We start from the raw sequence: 19,122 nt of genomic DNA on the forward strand, positions 1-19,122 counted from the left end.
TGGACTGGGAACCATCGCCGGAGGCTCTGGACTGGGAACCATCGCCGGAGGCTCTGGACTGGGAACCATCGCCGGAGGCTCTGGACTGGGAACCATCGCCGGAGGCTCTGGACTGGGAACTGTCGCCGGAAACCCCGGACTGGGGACCGTTGCTGGAGACCCCGGACTGGGGATCGTCGCTGGAGACCCCGGACTGGAGACCGTCGCTGGAGGCTCCGGACTGGGGATCGTCGCTGGAGGCTCCGGACTGGGAACTGTCACCGGAAGCTCTGGACTGGGAACTGTTGCCGGAAGGTCCGGACTGGGTAATGTCGCCGGAAGCTCCGGACTGGGAACTGTCGCCGGAAGCTCTGGACTGGGTTCTGTCGCCGGAAATTCTGGACTAGGTATAGTCGCCGGAAACTCTGGACTGGGTACTGTCGCCGGAAGCTCTAGACTGGGTACTGTCGCCGGAAGCTCTGGACTGGGAACTGTCGCCGGAAGCTCTGGACTGGGTACTGTCGCCGGAAGATCTGGACTGGGTAATGTCACTGGAAGCTCTGGACTAGGAAGCGCACTGGAAGCCTGATGCGTGGTGCCGGAACTGGTGGTACCGGGCTGAGGACACGCACCTCAGGGCGAGTGCGGAGAGGAGGCACAGGACGTACTGGACTGTGGAAGCGCACTGGAGGCCTGGAGTGTAGAGCTGGCACGATGCGTACTGGCTGGATGCTCACTTGAGACAGGCAAGTGCGGGGCGCTAGCACAGGACGCACTGGGCTGTGCAGACGCACCGGAGACACAGTACGCAGAGCCGACGCAGGATATCCGGGTCCAAGAAGGTGTACTGGAGACCAGGAGCGCTGAGCCGGCACCCTCCGTCCTGGCTGGATGCCCATTCTAGCCCGGCCAATGGGAGGAGCTGGAATATAGCGCACCGGGCTATGAATGCGAACTGGAGACACCGTGCACATCTCTGCATAATTAGTCTCAAATGGCACCCTATTCCCGTTTTAGTCTCAAATGGCACCCTATTCCCTATTTAGTCTCAAATGGCACCCTATTCACTATTTAGTCCCAAATAGCACCCTATTCCCTATTTAGTCTCAAAGTGCACTACTTTTGACCAGGACCCATAGGTGAAACACACAGCTGGAAACACACAGCTAGAAACACACAGCTGGAAACACACAGCTAGAAACACACAGCTGCAGACACACAGCTGGAAACACACAGCTGGAGACACACAGCTGGAAACACACAGCTGGTGACACACAGCTAGAAACACACAGCTGGAAACACACAGCTGGAAACACACAGCTGGAGACACACAGCTAGAAACACACAGCTGGAGACACACAGCTGGAGACACACAGCTGGAAACACACAGCTGGAGACACACAGCTAGAAACACACAGCTGGAGACACACAGCTGGAAACACACAGCTGGAAACAGACAGCTGGAAACAGACAGCTGGAAACAGACAGCTGGAAACACACAGCTGGAAACACACAGCTGGAAACACACAGCTGGAAACACACAGCTGGAAACACACAGCTGGAAACACACAGCTGGAGACACACAGCTAAAAACACACAACTATAAACACACAGCTATAAACACACAGCTGGAAACAGACAGCTGGAAACACACAGCTGGAAACACACAGCTGGAAACACACAGCTGGAAACACACAGCTAGAAACACACAGCTGGAAGCACACAGCTGGAAACACACAGCTGGAAACACACAGCTGGAAACACACAGCTAGAAACACACAGCTAGAAACACACAGCTGGAAACACACAGCTGGAAACACACAGCTGGAAACACACAGCTAGAAACACACAGCTATAAACACACAGCTGGAAACACACAGCTGGAAACACACAGCTAGAAACACACAGCTGGAAGCACACAGCTGGAAACACACAGCTGGAAACACACAGCTAGAAACACACAGCTATAAACACACAGCTGGAAACACACAGCTGGAAACACACAGCTGGACAACACACAGCTAGAAACACACAGCTGGAAACACACAGCTATAAACACACAGCTATAAACACACAGCTGGAAACACACAGCTGGAAACACACAGCTGGAAACACACAGCTGGAAACACACAGCTGGAAACACACAGCTGGAAACACACAGCTAGAAACACACAGCTAGATACACACAGCTAGAAACACACAGCTGGAAACACACAGCTGGAAACACACAGCTGGAAACACACAGCTGGAAACACACAGCTGGAAACACACAGCTAGAAACACACAGCTGGAAACACACAGCTGGAAACACATACCTGGAAACACACACCTGGAAACACACACCTGGAAACACACAGCTGGAAACACACAGCTGGAAACACACAGCTAGAAACACACAGCTGGAAACACACAGCTGGAAACACACAGCTGGAAACACACAGCTGGAAACACACAGCTGGAAACACACAGCTGGAAACACACAGCTGGAAACACACAGCTGGAAACACACAGCTGGAAACACACAGCTGGAAACACACAGCTGGAAACACACAGCTAGAAACACACAGCTGGAAACACACAGCTAGAAACACACAGCTGGAAACACACAGCTGGAAACACACAGCTGGAGACACACAGCTGGAAACACACAGCTGGAGACACACAGCTGGAAACACACAGCTAGAAACACACAGCTGGAAACACACAGCTGGAAACACACAGCTGGAAACACACAGCTGGAGACACACAGCTGGAAACACACAGCTGGAAACACACAGCTGGAAACACACAGCTAGAAACACACAGCTGTAAACACACAGCTGGAAACACACAGCTGGAAACACACAGCTAGAAACACACAGCTGGAAGCACACAGCTGGAAACACACAGCTGGAAACACACAGCTAGAAACACACAGCTGGAAACACACAGCTGGAAACACACAGCTGGACAACACACAGCTGGACAACACACAGCTAGAAACACACAGCTGGAAACACACAGCTGGAAACACACAGCTATAAACACACAGCTGGAAACACACAGCTGGAAACACACAGCTGGAAACACACAGCTGGAAACACACAGCTGGAAACACACAGCTAGAAACACACAGCTAGAAACACACAGCTAGAAACACACAGCTGGAAACACACAGCTGGAAACACACAGCTGGAAACACACAGCTGGAAACACACAGCTGGAAACACACAGCTGGAAACACACAGCTGGAAACACACAGCTGGAAACACACACCTGGAAACACACACCTGGAAACACACACCTGGAAACACACAGCTAGAAACACACAGCTGGAAACACACAGCTGGAAACACACAGCTGGAAACACACAACTGGAAACACACAGCTGGAAACACACAGCTGGAAACACACAGCTGGAAACACACAGCTGGAAACACACAGCTGGAAACACACAGCTGGAAACACACAGCTGGAAACACACAGCTGGAAACACACAGCTAGAAACACACAGCTGGAAACACACAACTGGAGACACACAGCTAGAAACACACAGCTGGAGACACACAGCTGGAGACACACAGCTGGAAACACACAGCTGGAAACACACAGCTGGAGACACACAGCTGGAAAGACACAGCTGGAAACACACAGCTAGAAACACACAGCTAGATACACACAGCTGGAAACACACAGCTGGAAACACACAGCTGGATGTCAAACATTATGGTTTGTGCTGCTTCCCCTCGTATTTTTTACCACAAATGGTAAATAAAGAGAAGAAGACTCTGTGAGCCCCACCTCTGAGGGGTGGAATGCCTGGTCTCACTTCTTCAGCTGGGACTGGATCACTACCCCCTAGTAGTGACAGTCTAACATGGACGACGGGTGTTCATGCGATGAGGCAGTGGGGACAGGTTCAAGACACAGCAATGTCAATCTTTGTTGTTTTTTTTGCTTAAAAGTAAGATTCTTCCAGCAAGATATGGATAATAATTGTCCACAGCATATTTTCATCAAACAGAGAGATATCCTGTAATACAAATATGCATTTACTATGACGTTGATATTTATTGCTGTGATGACTGAGAGACGAGATGCTAGAGGTCTTTAGGAAGGATTACATCGGCATGATCCTCTTTAATAGTTTCAGATTGGTTCACCACCATTAACCTACTTATCCCCTCTGAGTCGTATTGCTCTGCTGTGTGTGATGACACCATAGAACAGCCCAGAGAGAGAGAGAGAGACAGGCTGATGCTGGCTAGGTTACCCAAGGTAGAGACAGTCTGATGCTGGCTAGGTTACCCAATGTAGAGACAGCCTGATACAGGCTAGGTTACCCAAGGTAGAGACAGTCTGATGCTGGCTAGGTTACCCAAGGTAGAGACAGCCTGATGCTGGCTAGGTTACCCAAGGTAGAGACAGCCTGATGCAGGCTAGGTTACCCAATGTAGAGACAGCCTGATACAGGCTAGGTTACCCAAGGTAGAGACAGTCTGATGCTGGCTAGGTTACCCAAGGTAGAGACACTACATCCCAGAGAGAGACAGCCTGATGCTGGCTAGGTTACCCAATGTAGAGACAGCCTGATACAGGCTAGGTTACCCAAGGTAGAGACAGTCTGATGCTGGCTAGGTTACCCAAGGTAGAGACACTACATCCCAGAGAGAGACAGCCTGATGCTGGCTAGGTTACCCAATGTAGAGACAGCCTGATACAGGCTAGGTTACCCAAGGTAGAGACAGTCTGATGCTGGCTAGGTTACCCAAGGTAGAGACACTACATCCCAGAGAGAGACAGCCTGATGCTGGCTAGGTTACCCAAGGTAGAGACAGCCTGATACAGGCTAGGTTACCCAAGGTAGAGACAGCCTGATGCTGGCTAGGTTACCCAAGGTAGAGACAGCCTGATGCTGGCTAGGTTACCCAATGTAGAGACAGCCTGATACAGGCTAGGTTACCCAAGGTAGAGACAGTCTGATGCTGGCTAGGTTACCCAAGGTAGAGACACTACATCCCAGAGAGAGACAGCCTGATGCTGGCTAGGTTACCCAATGTAGAGACAGCCTGATACAGGCTAGGTTACCCAAGGTAGAGACAGCCTGATGCTGGCTAGGTTACCCAAGGTAGAGAGAGCCTGATGCAGGATAGGTTACCCAAGGTAGAGACAGCCTGATACAGGCTAGGTTACCCAAGGTAGAGACAGTCTGATGCTGGCTAGGTTACCCAAGGTAGAGACACTACATCCCAGAGAGAGACAGCCTGATACAGGCTAGGTTACCCAAGGTAGAGACAGTCTGATGCTGGCTAGGTTACCCAAGGTAGAGACAGGCTGATGCAGGCTAGGTTACCCAAGGTAGAGACAGTCTGATGCTGGCTAGGTTACCCAAGGTAGAGACACTACATCCCAGAGAGAGACAGCCTGATACAGACTAGGTTACCCAAGGTAGAGACAGTCTGATGCTGGCTAGGTTACCCAAGGTAGAGACAATCTGATGCTGGCTAGGTTACCCAAGGTAGAGACACTACATTCCAGAGAGAGACAGCCTGATACAGGCTAGGTTACCCAAGGTAGAGACAGTCTGATGTTGGCTAGGTTACCCAAGGTAGAGACAGTCTGATACAGGCTAGGTTACCCAAGGTAGAGACAGTCTGATGCTGGCTAGGTTACCCAAGGTAGAGACACTACATCCCAGAGAGAGACAGCCTGATGCAGGCTAGGTTACCCAAGGTAGAGACAGCCTGATGCTGGCTAGGTTACCCAATGTAGAGACAGCCTGATACAGGCTAGGTTACCCAAGGTAGAGACAGCCTGATGCTGGCTAGGTTACCCAAGGTAGAGACAGCCTGATGCTGGCTAGGTTACCCAAGGTAGAGCCAGTCTGATGCTGGCTAGGATACCCAAGGTAGAGACAGCCTGATGCTGGCTAGGTTACCCAATGTAGAGACAGCCTGATACAGGCTAGGTTACCCAAGGTAGAGACAGTCTGATGCTGGCTAGGTTACCCAAGGTAGAGACACTACATCCCAGAGAGAGACAGCCTGATGCAGGCTAGGTTACCCAAGGTAGAGACAGTCTGATGCAGGCTAGGTTACCCAAGGTAGAGACAGTCTGATGCTGGCTAGGTTACCCAATGTAGAGACAGCCTGATACAGGCTAGGTTACCCAAGGTAGAGACAGCCTGATGCTGGCTAGGTTACCCAAGGTAGAGAGAGCCTGATGCAGGATAGGTTACCCAAGGTAGAGTCAGCCTGATACAGGCTAGGTTACCCAAGGTAGAGACAGTCTGATGCTGGCTAGGTTACCCAAGGTAGAGACACTACATCCCAGAGAGAGCCATTCTGATACAGGCTAGGTTACCCAAGGTAGAGACAGTCTGATGCTGGCTAGGTTACCCAAGGTAGAGACAGGCTGATGCAGGCTAGGTTACCCAAGGTAGAGACAGTCTGATGCTGGCTAGGTTACCCAAGGTAGAGACAGTCTGATGCTGGCTAGGTTACCCAAGGTAGAGACACTACATCCCAGAGAGAGACAGCCTGATACAGGCTAGGTTACCCAAGGTAGAGACAGTCTGATGCTGGCTAGGTTACCCAAGGTAGAGACAGGCTGATGCAGGCTAGGTTACCCAAGGTAGAGACAGTCTGATGCTGGCTAGGTTACCCAACGTAGAGACAGTACATCCCAGAGAGAGAAAGCCTGATACAGGCTAGGTTACCCAAGGTAGAGACAGTCTGATACAGGCTAGGTTACCCAAGGTAGAGACAGTCTGATGCTGGCTAGGTTACCCAAGGTAGAGACACTACATCCCAGAGAGAGACAGCCTGATGCAGGCTAGGTTACCCAAGGTAGAGACAGCCTGATGCTGGCTAGGTTACCCAATGTAGAGACAGCCTGATACAGGCTAGGTTACCCAAGGTAGAGACAGCCTGATGCTGGCTAGGTTACCAAAGGTAGAGACAGCCTGATGCTGGCTAGGTTACCCAAGGTAGAGCCAGTCTGATGCTGGCTAGGATACCCAAGGTAGAGACAGCCTGATGCTGGCTAGGTTACCCAATGTAGAGACAGCCTGATACAGGCTAGGTTACCCAAGGTAGAGACAGTCTGATGCTGGCTAGGTTACCCAAGGTAGAGACACTACATCCCAGAGAGAGACAGCCTGATGCAGGCTAGGTTACCCAAGGTAGAGACAGTCTGATGCAGGCTAGGTTACCCAAGGTAGAGACAGTCTGATGCTGGCTAGGTTACCCAATGTAGAGACAGCCTGATACAGGCTAGGTTACCCAAGGTAGAGACAGCCTGATGCTGGCTAGGTTACCCAAGGTAGAGACAGTCTGATGCTGGCTAGGTTACCCAATGTAGAGACAGCCTGATACAGGCTAGGTTACCCAAGGTAGAGACAGTCTGATGCTGGCTAGGTTACCCAAGGTAGAGACAGTCTGATGCTGGCTAGGTTACCCAAGGTAGAGACACTACATCCCAGAGAGAGACAGCCTGATACAGGCTAGGTTACCCAAGGTAGAGACAGTCTGATGCTGGCTAGGTTACCCAAGGTAGAGACAGTCTGATACAGGCTAGGTTACCCAAGGTAGAGACAGTCTGATGCTGGCTAGGTTACCCAAGGTAGAGACACTACATCCCAGAGAGAGACAGCCTGATGCAGGCTAGGTTACCCAAGGTAGAGACAGCCTGATGCTGGCTAGGTTACCCAATGTAGAGACAGCCTGATACAGGCTAGGTTACCCAAGGTAGAGACAGCCTGATGCTGGCTAGGTTACCCAAGGTAGAGACAGCCTGATGCAGGATAGGTTACCCAAGGTAGAGACAGCCTGATACAGGCTAGGTTACCCAAGGTAGAGACAGTCTGATGCTGGCTAGGTTACCCAAGGTAGAGACACTACATCCCAGAGAGAGACAGCCTGATACAGGCTAGGTTACCCAAGGTAGAGACAGTCTGATGCTGGCTAGGTTACCCAAGGTAGAGACAGGCTGATGCAGGCTAGGTTACCCAAGGTAGAGACAGTCTGATGCTGGCTAGGTTACCCAACGTAGAGACAGTACATCCCAGAGAGAGAAAGCCTGATACAGGCTAGGTTACCCAAGGTAATGACAGTCTGATGCTGGCTAGGTTACCCAAGGTAGAGACAGTCTGATGCTGGCTAGGTTACCCAAGGTAGAGACACTACATCCCAGAGAGAGACAGCCTGATACAGGCTAGGTTACCCAAGGTAGAGACAGTCTGATGCAGGCTAGGTTACCCAAGGTAGAGACAGTCTGATGCTGGCTAGGTTACCCAAGGTAGAGACAGGCTGATGCAGGCTAGGTTACCCAAGGTAGAGACAGTCTGATACAGGCTAGGTTACCCAATGTAGAGACAGTCTGATGCTGGCTAGGTTACCCACGGTAGAGACAGGCGGATGCTGGCTAGGTTACCCAAGGTAGAGACAGTCTGATGCAGGCTAGGTTACCCAAGGTAGAGACAGGCTGATGCAGGCTAGGTTACCCAAGGTAGAGACAGCCTGATGCAGGCTAGGTTACCCAAGGTAGAGACAGCCTGATACAGGCTAGGTCACCCAAGATAGAGACAGTCTGATACAGGCTAGGTTACCCAAGGTAGAGACAGTCTGATGCTGGCTAGGTTACCCAAGGTAGAGCCAGTCTGATGCTGGCTAGGTTACCCAAGGTAGAGACAGCCTGATGCAGGCTAGGTTACCCAAGGTAGAGACAATCTGATGCTGGCTAGGTTACCCAAGGTAGAGACAATAAAGCCCAGAGAGAGACAGCCTGATGCAGGCTAGGTTACCCAAGGTAGAGACAATATATCCTTTAACAGCCCCGAGAGAGAGAGAGACAGCCTGATGCTGGCTAGGTTACCCAAGGTAGAGACAATAAAGCCCAGAGAGAGACAGCCTGATGCAGGCTAGGTTACCCAAGGTAGAGACAGCCTGATGCTGGCTAGGTTACCCAAGGTAGAGACAGCCTGATTCAGGCTAGGTTACCCAAGGCAGAGACAGTCTGATGCTGGCTAGGTTACCCAAGGTAGAGACAATATATCCTTTAACAGCCCCGAGAGAGAGAGAGACAGCCTGATGCTGGCTAGGTTACCCAAGGTAGAGACAGCCTGATGCTGGCTAGGTTACCCAAGGTAGAGACACTACATCCCAGAGAGAGACAGCCTGATGCAGGCTAGGTTACCCAAGGTAGAGACAGCCTGATGCTGGCTAGGTTACCCAAGGTAGAGACACTACATCCCAGAGAGACACAGCCTGATGCAGGCTAGGTAACCCAAGGTAGAGACAGCCTGATGCTGGCTAGGTTACCCAAGGTAGAGACACTACATCCCAGAGAGAGACAGCCTGATGCAGGCTAGGTAACCCAAGGTAGAGACAGCCTGATGCAGGCTAGGTTACCCAAGGTAGAGACAGCCTGATGCAGGCTAGGTTACCCAAGGTAGAGACAGCCTGATGCTGGCTAGGTTACCCAAGGTAGAGACACTACATCCCAGAGAGAGACAGCCTGATGCAGGCTAGGTTACCCAAGGTAGAGATAGCCTGATGCAGGCTAGGTCACCCAAGGTAGAGACAGTCTGATGCAGGCTAGGTTACCCAAGGTAGAGACAGCCTGATACAGGCTAGGTCACCCAAGGTAGAGACAGTCTGATGCTGGCTAGGTTACCCAAGGTAGAGACACTACATTCCAGAGAGAGACAGCCTGATGCTGGCTAGGTTACCCAAGGTAGAGACAATAAAGCCCAGAGAGAGACAGCCTGATGCAGGCTAGGTTACCCAAGGTAGAGACAATATATCCTTTAACAGCCCCGAGAGAGAGAGAGACAGCCTGATGCTGGCTAGGTTACCCAAGGTAGAGACAGTCTGATGCTGGCTAGGTTACCCAAGGTAGAGACAATATATCCTTTAACAGCCCCGAGAGAGAGAGAGACAGCCTGATGCTGGCTAGGTTACCCAAGGCAGAGACAGTCTGATGCTGGCTAGGTTACCCAAGGTAGAGACAATATATCCTTTAACAGCCCCGAGAGAGAGAGAGACAGTCTGATGCTGGCTAGGTTACCCAAGGTAGAGACAATACAGCCCAGAGAGAGACAGCCTGATGCAGGCTAGGTTACCCAAGGTAGAGACAATATAGCCCAGATAGAGACAGCCTGATGCAGGCTAGGTTACCCAAGGTAGAGACACTACATCCCAGAGAGAGACAGCCTGATGCAGGCTAGGTTACCCAAGGTAGAGACAGCCTGATGCAGGCTAGGTTACCCAAGGTAGAGACAGCCTGATGCTGGCTAGGTTACCCAAGGTAGAGACACTACATCCCAGAGAGACAGCCTGATGCAGGCTAGGTTACCCAAGGTAGAGACAGCCTGATACAGGCTAGGTTACCCAAGGTAGAGACAGCCTGATGCTGGCTAGGTTACCCAAGGTAGAGACACTACATCCCAGAGAGACAGCCTGATGCAGGCTAGGTTACCCAAGGTAGAGACAGCCTGATGCAGGCTAGGTTACCCAAGGTAGAGACAGCCTGATGCTGGCTAGGTTACCCAAGGTAGAGACAGCCTGATACAGGCTAGGTTACCCAAGGTAGAGACAGCCTGATACAGGCTAGGTTACCCAAGGTAGAGACAGCCTGATACAGGCTAGGTCACCAAAGGTAGAGACAGTCTGATGCTGGCTAGGTTACCCAAGGTAGAGACACTACATCCCAGAGAGAGACAGCCTGATACAGGCTAGGTTACCCAAGGTAGAGACAGCCTGATGCTGGCTAGGTTACCCAAGGTAGAGTCAGCCTGATGTAGGCTAGGTCACCCAAGGTAGAGACAGTCTGATGCTGGCTAGGTTACCCAAGGTAGAGCCAGCCTGATGCTGGCTAGGTTACCCAAGGTAGACACAGTCTGATGCAGGCTAGGTTACCCAAGGTAGAGCCAGCCTGATGCTGGCTAGGTTACCCAAGGTAGAGACAGTCTGATGCTGGCTAGGTTACCCAAGGTAGACACAGTCTGATGCAGGCTAGGTTACCCAAGGTAGACACAGTGTGATGCTGGCTAGGTTACCCAAGGTAGAGACAGCGTGATGCTGGCTAGGTTACTCAAGGTAGAGACAGCCTGATGCTGGCTAGGTTACCCAAGGTAGAGACAGTCTGATGCTGGCTAGGTTACTCAAGGTAGAGACAGTCTGATGCTGGCTAGGTTACCCAAGGTAGAGACAGCCTGATGCAGGCTAGGTTACCCAAGGTAGAGACAGCCTGATACAGGCTAGGTCACCCAAGGTATAGACAGTCTGATGCTGGCTAGGTTACCCAAGGTAGAGACACTACATTCCAGAGAGAGACAGACTGATACAGGCTAGGTTACCCAAGGTAGAGACAGCCTGATGCTGGCTAGGTTACCCAAGGTAGAGACAGCTTGATACAGGCTAGGTTACCCAAGGTAGAGACAGCCTGATGCAGGCTAGGTTACCCAAGGTAGAGACAGTCTGATGCTGGCTAGGTTACCCAAGGTAGAGACACTACATTCCAGAGAGAGACAGCCTGATGCTGGCTAGGTTACCCAAGGTAGAGACAGCCTGATGCTGGCTAGGTTAGCCAAGGTAGAGTCAGCCTGATGCAGGCTAGGTCACCCAAGGTAGAGACAGTCTGATGCTGGCTAGGTTACCCAAGTTAGAGCCAGCCTGATGCTGGCTAGGTTACCCAAGGTAGAGCCAGTCTGATGCTGGCTAGGTTACCCAAGGTAGAGACAGCCTGATGCTGGCTAGGTTACCCAAGGTAGACACAGTCTGATGCAGGCTAGGTTACCCAAGGTAGAGCCAGCCTGATGCTGGCTAGGTTACCCAATGTAGAGACAGTCTGATGCTGGCTAGGTTACCCAAGGTAGAGACACTACATTCCAGAGAGAGACAGCCTGATGCTGGCTAGGTTACCCAAGGTAGAATCAGCCTGATGCAGGCTAGGTCACCCAAGGTAGAGACAGTCTGATGCTGGCTAGATTACCCAAGGTAGAGACACTACATTCCAGAGAGAGACAGCCTGATGCTGGCTAGGTTACCCAAGGTAGAGACAGCCTGATGCTGGCTAGGTTACCCAAGGTAGTCAGCCTGATGCAGGCTAGGTTACCCAATGTAGAGACAGTCTGATGCTGGCTAGGTTACCCAAGGTAGACACAGTCTGATGCAGGCTAGGTTACCCAAGGTAGACACAGTGTGATGCTGGCTAGGTTACCCAAGGTAGAGACAGCGTGATGCTGGCTAGGTTACCCAAGGAAGAGACAGTCTGATGCTGGCTAGGTTACCCAAGGTAGAGACAGCCTGATGCTGCCTAGGTTACCCAAGGAAGAGACAATATATCCTTTAACAGCCCAGAGAGAGAGAGAGAGACAGTCTGATGCTGGCTAGGTTACCCAAGGTAGAGCCAGCCTGATGCTGGCTAGGTTACCCAAGGTAGAGCCAGCCTGATGCTGGCTAGGTTACCCAAGGTAGAGCCAGTCTGATGCTGGCTAGGTTACCCAAGGTAGAGCCAGCCTGATGCTGGCTAGGTTACCCAAGGTAGAGCCACCCTGATGCTGGCTAGGTAACCCAAGGTAGAGACAGCCTGATGCTGGCTAGGTAACCCAAGGTAGAGACAGCCTGATGCTGGCTAGGTTACCCAAGGTAGAGCCAGCCTGATGCTGGCTAGGTTACCCAAGGTAGAGACAGCCTGATGCTGGCTAGGTTACCCAAGGTAGAGCCAGCCTGATGCTGGCTAGGTTACCCAAGGTAGAGACGTCTGTATCAAGTGCAACTAATCTTTTTTCAGCATCTCTGCTTTTTGCCAAAACGGTTGTTTATAATTAAGTATAGAATCTTGCAGGATACATTAGTTGGAATTGGAAGAGTTGTTGTCTCTCAGCCATCATTATTCTAATAGATTTCAGAAAGAACAAAACCCTGTCCTGAAACATTCACATCAAAAGCTGCCAAGTTATAGGCAAAGACACAAAGCACACACGTCAAATAAAAATATTTTTCTTGATCAAATAAGATGGAAAACAAGCACTTTTTTTTTTTCAGTATTAATTCACCATCGTTACAAACCACTTCATGTCAATGTACATTACTGTATTGTACACAGGCTGGGCATCTAGGTTAGTACCTGCAGACTTTCCATCACCATGGAGAAAGACAATGACCAATCCAGTAATTGAGTAGAAACTCTGTCACGTTGGTTGTTGATCATTGATAGACAGCCATTTTTCAAGTCTTGCCATAGATTTTCAAGCCGATTTAAGTCAAAAGTGTAACTCGGCCTCTCAGGAATATTCACTGTTTTCTTGGTATGTAACTCCAGTGTAGATTTGGCATTGTGTTTTAGGTTATTGTCCTGCTGACAGGTTAATTCATCTCCCAGTGTCTGGTGGAAAGCAGACTGAGGCAGGTTTTCCTCTAGGACTTTGCCCTGTGCTTCCCTAACAACATGGCTACACACACGCACGCACGCACGCATGCACGCACGCACGCACGCACGCACGCACGCACGCACGCACGCACGCACGCACGCACGCACACACACACACACACACACACACACACACGGAGGAGACCAATAGTATACAATTAACACCATTACTGCCTTCCTGTCATTCAGATCAACAGCAAGGCTGTGTGTGTGTGTGTGTGTGTGTGTGTGTGTGTGTGTGTGTGTGTGTGTGTGTGTGTGTGTGTGTGTGTGTGTGTGTGTGTGTGTGTGTGTGTGTGTGTGTGTGTGTGTGTGTGTGTGTGTACCAAGGCTCTGGTCCAGTGGATGGCAGATCGATGGACAGATCAACAAAAGACAGACTGGTAAAAAGTGGCAAACCAGGACTCTATTGCTAATGGGAATTATGTTTCTGGACACCCTCGAGGACATTGCTGTCAATAATAGGACAATGCTGTCAAGTTGTTTTTTCAAGGGAGAGAAATAAAATACCCTGTCTGTCAGTCTTACTCTCTCAATAATAGGACAGGTAATACCCTGTCTGCCACTCTTACTCTCTCAATAATAGGACAGGTAATACCCTGTCTGTCAGTCTTACTCTCTCAATAATAGGACAGGTAATACCCTGTCTGTCACTCTTACTCTCTCAATAATAGGACAGGTAATACCCTGTCTGTCAGTCTTACTCTGTCAATAATAGGACAGGTAATACCCTGTCTGTCAGTCTTACTCTCTCAATAATAGGACAGGTAATACCCTGTCTGTCAGTCTTACTCTGTCAATAATAGGACAGGTAATACCCTGTCTGCCAGTCTTACTCTCTCAACAATAGGACAGGTAATAAATACCCTGTCTGTCAGTCTTACTCTGTCAATAATAGGACAGGTAATAATGAAGGAAACAATGGTACCCCTTGTGTTAACCCGCAACTAGAATTAGGGTCAGCTGCTGAATGGTAAACACCATAGACAACGCTTAAAAACTACACACACACACACACACACACACACACACACACACACACACACACACACACACACACACACACACACACACACACACACACACACACACACACACACACACACACACACCCTTGTCTTACCGTGACGATGAGTCCCCTCTCCTGGAAGTATTTGACCAAGGGGATGGTGTTCTGTTTGAAGTTGGTGAGGCGCCGCTCCGTTGCATTGGGGTTGTCGTCAGGACGACCCGTCGCCTCTGCACGCTTCTCCAGGCGCTCCTTCAGACGATGGTTAGCACAGGACAGGAACACGACCAGGTCTGGAGTACAGATCTATTGGAGGAGATAAACATTATTATGTTATTCAGACAGTGGTGTTATGTTCTCTAAAGACAAACATACATTACGTCGCTGAACAGAAAAGGGAACAAACAAAGGAGTCACTTCGACAACAGAAAACTAAACAGAATGGGTCTTAAACGGTTTCTGAAAAACACCCATGGGGATTCCCACTGAAAGTTGACGAAGCACCTAGAAAAGGGTCCTGAAAGTTGGCAAAGCAACTAGAAAAGGGTCCTGAAAGTTGGCAAAGCAACTAGAAAAGGGTCCTGAAAGTTGGCAAAGCAACTAGAAAAGGGAGACACCCGCACCATGGATGCCTACTAGATTTCCCTCAGAAAATACAAAGCAAAAGGCGAAACTCAAACCAAGTTAGGATGAGGAGTAACAAAGAATAAACTTAACAGGTAAAAACACCAGATGTAGGCTTTGTTTGGCTACCTAAAGTGGAAGGGCTAACGAGAGGCGGAAGAGCTAGCGAGAGGCGGAAGAGCTAACGAGAGGAGGAAGTGCTAACGAGAGGCGGAAGTGCTAACGAGAGGCGGAAGAACTAACGAGAGGCGGTAGAGCTAACGAGAGGCGGTAGAGCTAACGAGAGGCGGAAGAGCTAACGAGAGGCGGAAGAGCTAACGAGAGAAGGAAGAGCTAGCGAGAGGTGGAAGAGCTAACGAGAGGCGTAAGACCTAACGAGAGGCGGAAGACCTAACGAGAGGCGGAAGACCTAACGAGAGGCGGAAGACCTAACGAGAGGCGGAAGAGCTAACGAGACGCGGAAGAGCAAACGAGAGGCGGTAGAGCTAACGAGAGGCGGAAGAGCTAACGAGAGGCGGAAGAGCTAACGAGAGGCGGAAGAGCTAGCGAGAGGCGGAAGACCTAACGAGAGGCGTAAGACCTAACGAGAGGCGGAAGACCTAACGAGAGGCGGAAGACCTAACGAGAGGCGGAAGACCTAACGAGAGGCGGAAGAGCTAACGAGAGGCGGAAGAGCAAACGAGACGAGGAAGAGCAAACGAGAGGCGGAAGAGCTAGCGAGAGGCGGAAGAGCTAGCGAGAGGCGGAAGAGCTAGCGAGAGGCGGAAGAGCTAGCGAGAGGCGGAAGAGCTAACGAGAGGCGGAAGAGCTAACGAGAGGCGGAAGAGCTAGCGAGAGGCGGAAGAGCTAACGAGAGGCGGAAGAGCTAACGAGAGGCGGAAGTGCTAACGAGAGGCGGAAGAGCTGACGAGAGGCGGAAGAGCTAACGAGAGGCGGAAGAGCTAACGAGAGGCGGAAGAGCTAACGAGAGGCGGAAGAGCTAACGAGAGGCGGTAGAGCTAACGAGAGGCGGTAGAGCTAACGAGAGGCGGAAGAGCTAACGAGAGGCGGTAGAGCTAACGAGAGGCGGTAGAGCTAACGAGAGGCGGAAGAGCTAGCGAGAGGCGGTTAGAGCTAACGAGAGGCGTAAGACCTAACGAGAGGCGGAAGACCTAACGAGAGGCGGAAGACCTAACGAGAGGCGGAAGAGCTAACGAGAGGCGGAAGACCTAACGAGAGGCGGAAGAGCTAACGAGAGGCGGAAGAGCAAACGAGACGAGGAAGAGCAAACGAGAGGCGGAAGAGCTAGCGAGAGGCGGAAGAGCTAGCGAGAGGCGGAAGAGCTAGCGAGAGGCGGAAGAGCTAGCGAGAGGCGGAAGAGCTAGCGAGAGGCGGAAGAGCTAACGAGAGGCGGAAGAGCTAACGAGAGGCGGAAGAGCTAGCGAGAGGCGGAAGAGCTAACGAGAGGCGGAAGAGCTAACGAGAGGCGGAAGTGCTAACGAGAGGCGGAAGAGCTGACGAGAGGCGGAAGAGCTAACGAGAGGCGGAAGAGCTAACGAGAGGCGGAAGAGCTAACGAGAGGCGGAAGAGCTAACGAGAGGCGGAAGAGCTAACGAGAGGCGGTAGAGCTAACGAGAGGCGGTAGAGCTAACGAGAGGCGGAAGAGCTAACGAGAGGCGGTAGAGCTAACGAGAGGCGGTAGAGCTAACGAGAGGCGGAAGAGCTAGCGAGAGGCGGTTAGAGCTAACGAGAGGCGTAAGACCTAACGAGAGGCGGAAGACCTAACGAGAGGCGGAAGACCTAACGAGAGGCGGAAGACCTAACGAGAGGCGGAAGACCTAACGAGAGGCGGAAGAGCTAACGAGAGGCGGAAGAGCAAACGAGAGGCGGAAGAGCTAACGAAAGGCGGTAGAGCTAACGAGAGGCGGTAGAGCTAACGAGAGGCGGAAGAGCTAACGAGAGGCGGAAGAGCTAACGAGAGGCGGAAGAGCTAGCGAGAGGCGGAAGAGCTAACGAGAGGCGTAAGACCTAACGAGAGGCGTAAGACCTAACGAGAGGCGGAAGACCTAACGAGAGGCGGAAGACGTAACGAGAGGCGGAAGACCTAACGAGAGGCGGAAGAGCTAACGAGAGGCGGAAGAGCTAGCGAGAGGCGGAAGAGCTAGTGAGAGGCGGAAGAGCTAACGAGAGGCGGAAGAGCTAACGAGAGGCGGTAGAGCTAACGAGAGGCGGAAGAGCTAACGAGAGGCGGAAGAGCTAACGAGAGGCGGAAGAGCTAACGACAGGCGGAAGAGCTAGCGAGAGGCGGAAGAGCTAACGAGAAGCGTAAGACCTAACGAGAGGCGGAAGACCTAACGAGAGGCGGAAGACCTAACGAGAGGCGGAAGACCTAACGAGAGGCGGAAGACCTAACGAGAGGCGGAAGACCTAACGAGAGGCGGAAGAGCTAACGAGAGGCGGAAGAGCAAACGAGAGGCGGAAGAGCAAACGAGAGGCGGAAGAGCAAACGAGAGGCGGAAGAGCTAGCGAGAGGCGGAAGAGCTAACGAGACGCGGAAGAGCTAACGAGAGGCGGAAGAGCTAACGAGAGGCGGAAGAGCTAACGAGAGGCGGAAGTGCTAACGAGAGGCGGAAGAGCTAACGAGAGGCGGAAGAGCTAACGAGAGGCGGAAGAGCTAACGAGAGGCGGAAGAGCTAACGAGAGGCGGAAGAGCTAACGAGAGGCGGTAGACCTAACGAGAGGCGGAAGAGCTAACGAGAGGCGGAAGAGCTAACGAGAGGCGGAAGAGCTAGCGAGAGGCGGAAGACCTAACGAGAGGCGGAAGAGCTAACGAGAGGCGGAAGAGCTAACGAGAAGCGGAAGAGCTAACGAGAGGCGGAAGAGCTAACGAGAGGCGGAAGAGCTAACGAGAGGCGGTAGAGCTAACGAGAGGCGGAAGAGCAAACGAGAGGAGGAAGAGCAAACGAGAGGCGGAAGAGCTAGCGAGAGGCGGAAGAGCTAACGAGAGGCGGAAGACCTAGCGAGAGGCGGAAGAGCTAGCGAGAGGCGGAAGAGCTAACGAGAGGCGGAAGAGCTAACGAGAGGCGGAAGACGAGAGGCGGAAGAGCTAACGAGAGGCGGAAGAGCTAGCGAGAGGCGGAAGAGCTAGCGAGAGGCGGAAGAGCTAGCGAGAGGCGGAAGAGCTAACGAGAGGCGGAAGAGCTAACGAGAGGCGAAAGAGCTAGCGAGAGGCAGAGCTCTCCCGATATCTACTCTCCCAACTCTATCAGATGAACCCCATTCTGACTAGGGAGGTGACTCTCTGGGCCAGTACAGGTGAACCCCATTCTGACTAAGGAGGTGACTCTCTGGGCCGGTGCAGGTGAACCCCATTCTGACTAAGGAGGTGACTCTCTGGGCCGGTGCAGGTGAACCCCATTCTGACTAAGGAGGTGACTCTCTGGGCCGGTGCAGGTGAACCCCATTCTGACTAAGGAGGTGACTCTCTGGGCCGGTGCAGGTGAACCCCATTCTGACTAAGGAGGTGACTCTCTGGGCCGGTGCAGGTGAACCCCATCCTGACTAACGAGATTACTCTCTGGGCCAGGTTAAACCCATCCCGACTAACGAGATGACTCTCTGGGCCAGGTTAAACCCATCCTGACTAACGAGATCCCTCTCTGGGCCAGGTTAAACCCATCCTGACTAACGAGATGACTCTCTGGGCCAGGTTAAACCCATCCTGACTAACGAGATCCCTCTCTGGGCCAGGTTAAACCCATCCTGACTAACGAGATCCCTCTCTGGGCCAGGTTAAACCCATCCCGACTAACGAGATGACTCTCTGGGCCAGGTTAAACCCATCCTGACTAACGAGATCCCTCTCTGGGCCAGGTGTGACACATCCTAAGTTGGAATGAAGTTATTTTTCCTGAAGGTCTTCTGAGTGACGGGACTCCAACCCGTCTTCTCCGTGCCCTTAAAGTCTCTCTTTGTTTCCACAGCAACCAAACTGTCTAGCTACCTGCCTTCCTTTTCACAGGGAGCTGCGTTTAGTAGAAGGCATATTGTGAGTTGACTGGAATAAAATCAAGTCCATTAACTTGATTACTTGACGACCGACATGAGTTTGGCTATTT

General features: G+C 51.7%; 1 protein-coding gene across 1 annotated transcript in view; it reads right to left on the reverse strand.

Moving 5' to 3' along the window:
• Nucleotides 1–19,122, reverse strand: part of ak5 (adenylate kinase 5) — a 230,521-nt gene that overhangs the window by 125,982 nt on the left and 85,417 nt on the right. Inside the window, exon 6 of the mRNA XM_055882419.1 lies at nucleotides 14,516–14,707. Within this exon, the coding sequence (XP_055738394.1) occupies nucleotides 14,516–14,707 (192 nt within the window). The remainder of the gene's footprint in view (nucleotides 1–14,515; nucleotides 14,708–19,122) is intronic.

The sequence above is a fragment of the Salvelinus fontinalis genome, chromosome 26, assembly GCF_029448725.1.
Source record: "Salvelinus fontinalis isolate EN_2023a chromosome 26, ASM2944872v1, whole genome shotgun sequence".
Lineage (NCBI taxonomy): Eukaryota > Metazoa > Chordata > Actinopteri > Salmoniformes > Salmonidae > Salvelinus > Salvelinus fontinalis.